Below are 8304 nucleotides of genomic sequence, written 5' to 3'. Positions count from 1 at the left end.
ATCTTTTGACGATCTCCTAAGCCAGTGATAACTCCTCGTTTTTCATGGATTCGATCATAGCAACACACGGGCATTGTGCTAGTTTATATAAATGACCCGACGACGGTATTTTGAATGGAGTGCGAGTGGGCGTATTTTTTCCTGAAAAAAGGAGGAAGATACAAGCATGTATACCTAACAATAACAATAAATAAAAGAAAGAAACAAGTCCACATCATACTACATCAACTTCGTGGGCTGTCACGACGGCTCCGTTTGGAACTCATCATGCGAGTCAAACTCATGAAATCAATAATACAAGGACGCACGTAGTACGTGAGAGGATCATTACCCATGTGGAAGGGATGGGAAAGAAAACCACGTACTCCTACTCTTGTAATCCCCATGCACTATACCGGCTGGTCCTGCCTTGTCAACCGCAATGAGGACGCAGCATGGAAAGAAGGCGCACTTGCGCGTGGACCTAGCCATGCACGCCACCGAGTGAGTGAGAGAGAGGAGAGAGTCACCGGACGGGGGCCGGAGGGGCTATTCAAAGCTGCCACCCGCTGTACCCGGCAGGCACTAGCCTCCTACCCCACTCCCCACTCCTTCCTTGAAGAAAGCACACACACACAGACTCACAGAGAGAGAGAGAGAGAGAGAGAGAGAGAGAGAGGGGGGGGCAAAGCAAACCCCGCGCAGAAAACTGTCTCCTTCCCTCGCCCCCCGGCGGCTCGGCGCAAACCCCTCCTCCTCGCAAACAAGCTCCCCAAATCCCCGCGGGCCTGCTCTGCTCGCCCTCGCCCTCGCCGGATCAGCCCCATTGCGCCGCCACTCGCCGCCGCGCCCGGCCCGCGTGGAGGAGGGCTCCAGGCCGACGCACGCGCGCGCGCGCATTGCGGGGTCAGTTCTACTTCTTGTGCGGATTTTTCATTTATTTTCAGCTCCTTCTTTTCTGCTGTTGAGATGAGATTTTGCATCTTCCTGCTTGATTAGCCCGCGGGTGAAAATGTAACCTCTTCTCTCCTTGCTCCCTTCAAAGTAGTACTCCGTATTAGCCTAGCCGGTAGCAGACGCTTTCCAATCCGTCGCTGGGTGCGACTTCGACATGGAGATTAAACCACGGGGGGAGCAGTTGAGCGCCGCGAGAAGAAGGAGGGATTTCGTCTCCGTGTCGCGTGGAGTAGTACTCCTACAGTACAAATCAACGGCGTAATTAAGTACCAGTAGTACAGATGTACTTGCATTGTTTATGTCTTGACGATGGGGCCATGCAGGGCTTGCAATACTTGCATTGCGGTCTGGGGAACCTGCAGGAACAATACTAGATTATTTTATTTGTGGGTCCAATTAAAGTACTTTCGGTCCAAGTTACAACTGTACAGTACAGTAGAATATTAGTCTTAGATGCCCCAGCGTTTTGCACTGAGCACCGGCTTCATTTCCCTAATTAAGAACGGTTTTTTTGTCTTTCGTTTATGTGATCTAAATAAGGAAGGTCTTCCAGAGTTTCACATCTCAGAGTTTGTTTCGCCTTCTATATGTGGAGTAAATTAATGAGCTAATTAGCTTTGCCATTTTCCTTGTGTCACTTGCCTCGTGAGAAAATTCCTGTCTTCAGGGCTAAACAGGGTTTGGATGCTGTGTTACTTTACTTTATCGAGCCTCCTCTGTCGCCTAACCAACAATGGACAAGGGTGGACCACTTCCAACTGTAAAGCGGAGAATGCCTTGTTCGCTGATAAAGTTGCATTCTTGCCGTCCTCTCAGCCGTGCCCTTTAACAAAGTGGAATTCAACAAAGCGTTGTGTTGTAAAAAGCAGTTTGTTACGCTATCATTTTAATTTCATTCCTAGTGCAAGTTTTCCGTTGGTGGAGGCTTTTGTCCCCGCTCCTCACTAGTATATTATGCTGCTAATTAATGGGGGGGAGGTTCATGAATGACACCGCATAGTTTTGCCAACCACCTACAATTATGCCTGCCCCGATAGTTTGCTGGTGTGTAATCAACCATTTTGGTTCTTTGTGAGGGCCTACTCTCTATCATATTGCTTTCATGTTTTCTGGGTTTTTGCTGTGTGCTAAAATATTTTGCACTCCTTCATTTTATTTGATTATTTGTCCCTTGCTTGAAAGATAAGACCGTCTTATGTTTATCAGTTGTTTCACACAAAGCTGTAGCTTTTCAAGTATACTTAGGCCACATTTCATAGCTTATCCAGCCTGTTTCCACCCCTTTTGCATTCTTTGATTTGAATTTCACAACTTTAGCTCCGAGTCATTGTTCCATTGCCTTGTGCATCACTTTTGGCAGGAATAAATTCTCAAACGCTAATCTGTTATGCAGGTGTCATGTTTAATGCAATTTTTATGTTGACGAAAAAATGTATTGTGTGAAAATTGCAGGGAAGTTGTATTTTATAGATGACCTGGGCAGCAACTCTTGATTATGGGCGCAAGACAAAGAATGAGGACATACGACCAGGGCCACTGCGTCCAGCAAATATCATAAGAAACAAATTTCCTACCTACAAGAATGGTTCAAACGGCATAGTGATCAAGCTGGCAGATGGCCCAGAAGTGCCGCCTCTCAAGGAGGTTGTTGCTAAGGAGACTGAGGAACTGCTTGATCGCCGTCAGCGCTTCTCAGTCCGTGAGCTTGCAATGAAGTTTGAGAAGGGACTCAACACTGCCACTCTGTTGTCTAAAGAGGTTCAGACCTTTGCATTCTTCTCGAACAGACCTTCTGTATTTAGTGCATGATTGCCTCCATGCTACATGCCAATCAGTTTAGTTAATGAATTTATGTTTTTCTTAGGTTATGAATTTGTTTTCTGATTGACTTGTTCAAACCGTCAGGTTAAATGGAGACAAGTGGCTTTGTTGGAGCGAGACATTCTCCTGAAAAATCTAAAGAGTGTATTGGAGTCACTGAGAGGTCAAGTCACGGGCAAAACTAAGGATGAAATTGAGGAGTCTATTTCTATGGTTGGTTTCTTCATATCCTATACTCCAGGCATTTTTCTTGTAGCTCCATCTTTCATTTGAAGTTATATTTGCATCTAGTTATCATTAAAGCTGGCATGTTCTCATTTGATTAAAGTTATGCTATTTTCCAGGTGGAAATTCTTGCAGTTCAGCTCTCCAAAAGAGAAGCTGAGTTGATTCAACAAAAAACAGAGGTCACAGAATTAGCGAAATCATTAAAGCTGGTATGTTCCAGTTTGTTTGTTTACACTTTCCACGGCTGTAGCATTAGATTTTACAAACATGAGGTTTGATATGTTCCAGAATCAGAATCTATGTACTCGAATAATGTCGAAGTTCTCGGTATCATGAATCCTTCATTTGGTAGTTGTACTACTTATAATTCACAACCGACTTAAATACGTACTCCCTCCGTTCCAAAATATTTGTCTTTCTAGGCATTTCAAATGGACACAACATATGGATGTATGTAGACATATTTTAGTGTAGATTCACTCATTTTGCTCCGTATGTAGTCACTTGTTGAAATCTCTAGAAAGACAAATATTTAGGAACGGAGGGAGTATTTGCTTTCTTACTTGGCAGTTTTTTTTCCTCGAGCATGCAGGAAAGCTGCTCATCATTATATTAAGCAGAATAGAAATGAGCCTTAGTTGACAGTTATGTATAGTAGAGAAGATCTATCTTTATGAGATATATCTACAAAAGGGTGCAGTTTATTGCTCAAGTCCTGAAGTCTTCAGGGAAATAACTCGTACCTGCTTCTCTTGCCTAGCGAGAAGTTTTGAGAAGCTCTTAAAAGAACTTGTACCTAGGAACTAATAAATGTATTTAGTTTCGGAGGTCGATTGAAAACATATACAGACTGCACATTCAGTTAGGGACTATACCCATTGATCCTAGTTTTAGGGATTTCGTTACCAAAGAAACATATTTATGTTAGTTCGAAAGGAATGCACACCTATCTAAATTAGAGTAATTATAGTCTAAAAAAATTAGAGTAATGTTTGTTTTATCTTACAATAGAATTTATGGAAAATGAAAGTTTGTGTCGATGCAACCTGATTACTATAGGGAAGAAAATATACATTACTACACGTCATTCCCCTCAAAAGTTGGCGGCTTGTGTAAATGTTTAGTCGATATGTCTCAAGATTTTCACCTGATTTTCCAAATGTGACTCCATCAGAAACATGCAATTAGTCAAGTGAGCATAGAGCGCTAATTATCTTAAGCAGGATTAGATTTTCTTTACACAATATCGAAAAGGATATATTCCAAGTATAAATGCTCCCATGCTCCTACCTGTTGTGATGCTCTCAACACCTTTTGTGCATTGTCCTTTGTTTATAGTATTGAAGTTTTTTTTTTGTCTTGCTCATAGGCTTCTGAAGATGCCAAGAGAATTGTTGAAGAAGAAAGAGTTAATGCCAATACGGAGGTAGAGAGTGCTAGGTCTGCAGTGCAAAGAGTTCAAGAAGCACTTCAGGAGCATGAAAAGATGTCCAAAAAAACTGGGAAGCAAGTACGTTGATTTTTTTTAAAGCTTCTCACCTTCCTTAATTGTTACTTACCAGTTACTGCAAGACTACAAGCTAGTTCATACAGTGAAGCTTGTTTACTCTAATTGTTCTTTTACTTGCCCTTCCCCCTCTTATGTTGTTGCTTACTTGCTTACATATTGTATTCTGGCAAGCTATTTTCCTTGGCTGAATTGGTACATAATCTGGATAGTAATTCTGAAGATTTGTTCATTTTTTTGTGTGGCAATACATATACATGTCATAAATTTTGAAGTAAAGCTACCTTTTGTGCACCTGTGCAATTTGAGATGATATAATCCAATATCATGCATACTAAGCTTAGCACATTGCATTTTTCTGCTGAGAAACATTGCATTTTTATTTATTGCTCCTTTATTTATCTTGGTTAGCTTTGAGGCTTCAGTTCCATTTGGTCCAATACTTGATCTCTAGTCCCCTGCTATATGCTCTTTTATACATCCAGAGTTCCAGAGGTTGCTTTGCTTTGAATTCATCAATATGTATCTGAGTTGTGACATTTATTTGCTGTTTGGAAGGATATGGAGGAACTAAAGAAAGAAGTTAGAGTGGCCAGAAGAATAAAAATGCTGCATTGCCCTAGCAAGGTAAAGTTTATTATAATTATTCACTGCTTGATACACAAATTGGAATATGTCAATTCTACTTCACATTCATTACTTCTCCAGGCCATGGATCTAGAAAATGAAATCAAAACTTTACGTAAGACGTTTACTGAGAAGTCTGTGGATTGTGTCAATCTTTTGAAAGAGGTATGTGTTACCGATGCCGGCCTAAGATATTTTCGTACTTATTCGGCATGGCTAGGCTAGTTTCAAAACATCTTCATATTCAATGTTCACATCATCGCTGAAAATCATTGAGTACAAATGTATTTATTTCACTAAGAATGCAATATTAGATATGACACACATACATCATATTTGTTATGGTATGTGGCTAGCAGTCTCAAACTCTTTTATTCCAAGTTTTCATCATCTGAAATACTTCCAGTGAGTTGAGAATTTGTTTAGAGCATAACAGAATACATGTTATATATATTACTGATTTGCAAGGTTTTATTTACCAGTTGGAACTGCACAAAAGACTAAAAGGAAACGAAATTCCCGTGTTCGATTTGGAGGGTCTCCAGTGCTTGGGTTCAATGCTACACATAGTTTGTCAGAACGGTACTCCCGTGGATTTTTCAAATATTTCTGTCCAGTGGTTCCGGATACACCCAAAAGAAAGCAACAAAGAGATTATTTCAGGTGGAGTCTCTCTCTCTCTCATTGCACTGTGATTGCGATGCCTAGAGGCGTCTCTCTAATTACTTTTTTTTTTCATATTATTGTCCTCTTGAACATAGTTGCTCAAAAAACAAAAAAAATGCTCTTCCATTTTTCTTGTTCTTTTGGTACCTCTATCTCTAAGCTATTGAGAAGGGAAAGGGCAAGCATTGCCTGGTGAATTATGATTGTCAAGTTTTGGTCACTTCGTTAGGTTTGCCATATCGGCCAAGCATTTTAATCTTCAACTCAAATTCAGATCCCTAGTGCTTCTAACATTTGTTGCCATGGAACTTCTGTAGGTGCCACAAGACCAGCATATGCTCCAGAGCCAAATGATGTTGGACGTTACATGCAAGCTGAAATCAATTTTGGGGGTGAAACTGCAATAGCAAAAACAGCTGGGCTAGTAGACCCTGGTTTGTTTAACTGAACACATCTGTCAGGCATAAGTATGTGCATCTCTTGTTTATTACGCGACTAACATAAGCTTGGTATTCTTAGCAGATGCTGGACTGGTGGATTATGTAGAGACACTCGTAAGAAAACCTGAAACTGAATTCAATGTATGACCATACTATCCTTTCCCACTTTATGATATTTATTCTAACTATACGCAATGTAGGGGTTTCAATTTACAGAAATCTTGTGGTGTTTTTACTTGTACCTAATAAGGAGTCTGTACTGGCATGACAAAGTTTGGCAGTATAACAGTTCAAAGTTGTCATGCCTAGTAGTACTTGTCGTCGTCCCACCCGGTGCTCTTATTTTTAAAATTAAGACCACCGATGGGCCGCTTATTTCAATTTCCACCAGAGCGAAAGCTGCGCATGGTGTAGTTTCTGCGAGCATCGTTGGATGCGTGATGGACGGTGCAGCGGGAACGACGTCCCTCGGCAGTAGAACGTACCAAGTCAGAGGATCTCGTTCCATATCTTGAACTATTGTTTCTGAAGTTCCCAATGCTCTGTGTCTCATTGCAGGTTGTTGTGCTTCAGTTGAATGGAATTGATCAGCCGAAAGAGGCTGTTCATGTTCTCAATGTTGGGAGATTGCGGATGAGACTTTCAAAAGGAAAGACAGTAGTTGCCAAAGAATTCTATTCCTCATCGATGCAGGTAGGCTGCAGCTTCAAAGGCATCTTCTCTCTCTTCTCTTTTCTTTTCTTGTGGGGACATGTTCTCTTTCTCGGTTAAACAGTATCTGCAAACAGATTACAATGCTCATTAATCGAAGCAGCTGTTGTGATATTATTTTACTATGTTAATATAACATGTTCGTTTTCAATGAAATTTGCAATTACGTACTACTATTTGTTACTAGTAGTTGCTATTGGCGTAACAGTAGTCTGCCTCTCACAGTATTTCTGTTATGTATCAGCTATGTGGTGTTCGAGGTGGTGGGGAAGCAGCCTCACAGGCAATGTTTTGGCGGCCCCGGAGTGACCTCAGCTTCGCCGTTGCCTTTGAAACAGCGAGAGAGCGGAACACCGCCATCATGCTGGCGCGGCGGTTCGCCATTGATTGCAATGTACGTGCCTCAGCTTCAGTTAGGAAGTGCATATCCACCGCCTATGACGTGGCATGATTTCCCTTCTCCATGGTTTGTTTTGCAGATCATCCTTGCAGGTCCAGGCGACAAGACTCCCTGGTGAAGGAGACGGCGCACACTGGTACTGGATGCTTGTGCCTCCAAACTCCGGTCCGACCAGCGACCCTCGCAGAGCGAATCGTGATGTTGTACATTTTAGTGTATTTCATGATATGTGTGTAGCCTGTGGGTTTTGTTCCCTTGTGGCCTTGTGGTGGTAGCTCTCAGAGGCGGCACCGTGGGCATCGTTTTAGCCGCCTTGGTGTTGTTCTGACAACCTTCCGAGTGTTCATGTTGTTCTGCTTCACAGGCGTTGCGATATGTTGTTGCTAGGCGTTTCTCTCTTCTTTCTGATACTCCCATGCAACGACAGTTAGCTATGTTTGAAGTGTTACACACTATAAAAGAAATGTTTGATGTGTACTACATCTCTAATATGCTAATTCTTTTGACAGTACTTGTGGTAACAACAATGGTGGATGCATAACTGAATCTAAGGCAATGGCGGCGTTCGCTACAAATTATCAAGAGATCTCAATGATCAAATCGTGATGCGATTTTTTTTAGTTGAGTTGAGTTGGTGATGCAAGTTGATAGAGCAGGTCGAGGCATGTATTAGTTGGTGCAGACAAGTCACCTACTAATACTAACAAAAACACATGGTATAAGCTATCTCAAAAATCTTATCTTAATCTAAAAATAAATAAAATTAAAACAGCATAACATGTGAATGAAATCTTTGATTGCTCACCACTTTAGTGTATACTCTGTTTACATTCTCATAACTTTTTTAAATGTGCTACCATTTCAAGAATGCTGCGTTCTCAAACTGAATGGATGAAGTACTCCCTCCAATTCTTTTTACTCCGCGCGCGTTTTCGAGCTGATAGTATGTGCGTTACTCATTCGCACCA

At 41.6% G+C, this 8304-nt stretch overlaps 1 protein-coding gene across 1 annotated transcript; it reads left to right on the top strand.

Annotated features, from left to right (window-relative positions):
* The first annotated feature begins 630 nt into the window (after positions 1–630).
* Positions 631–7825, top strand: LOC119299131 (stomatal closure-related actin-binding protein 1-like). The gene is made up of 13 exons (XM_037576403.1): positions 631–885; positions 2389–2694; positions 2842–2970; positions 3102–3194; positions 4355–4495; positions 5051–5119; positions 5201–5284; positions 5602–5782; positions 6103–6219; positions 6308–6366; positions 6784–6918; positions 7181–7330; positions 7416–7825. Exons 2-13 carry the CDS (start codon positions 2407–2409, stop codon positions 7452–7454), a joined length of 1485 nt encoding a protein of 494 aa, XP_037432300.1. The 5' UTR covers positions 631–885; positions 2389–2406; the 3' UTR covers positions 7455–7825.
* The last annotated feature ends 479 nt before the right edge of the window (positions 7826–8304 follow it).

Source organism: Triticum dicoccoides, chromosome 5A (genome assembly GCF_002162155.2).
Source record: "Triticum dicoccoides isolate Atlit2015 ecotype Zavitan chromosome 5A, WEW_v2.0, whole genome shotgun sequence".
NCBI lineage: Eukaryota > Viridiplantae > Streptophyta > Magnoliopsida > Poales > Poaceae > Triticum > Triticum dicoccoides.
Note: the sequence above shows the minus strand (reverse complement) of the source record. Positions and strands in the feature narration are given on the sequence as shown.

What these genes read in the sequence shown, in the direction of transcription:
- LOC119299131 (XM_037576403.1), top strand. Translation starts at nt 2,407, where the DNA reads ATGACCTGGGCAGCAACTCTTGATTATGGGCGCAAGACAAAGAATGAG. An exon ending in CAACAAAGAGATTATTTCAG is followed by an intron (nt 5,783 to 6,102) that starts GTGGAGTCTCTC and finishes GAACTTCTGTAG; the next exon opens with GTGCCACAAGACCAGCATAT. An exon ending in TCTATTCCTCATCGATGCAG is followed by an intron (nt 6,919 to 7,180) that starts GTAGGCTGCAGC and finishes GTTATGTATCAG; the next exon opens with CTATGTGGTGTTCGAGGTGG.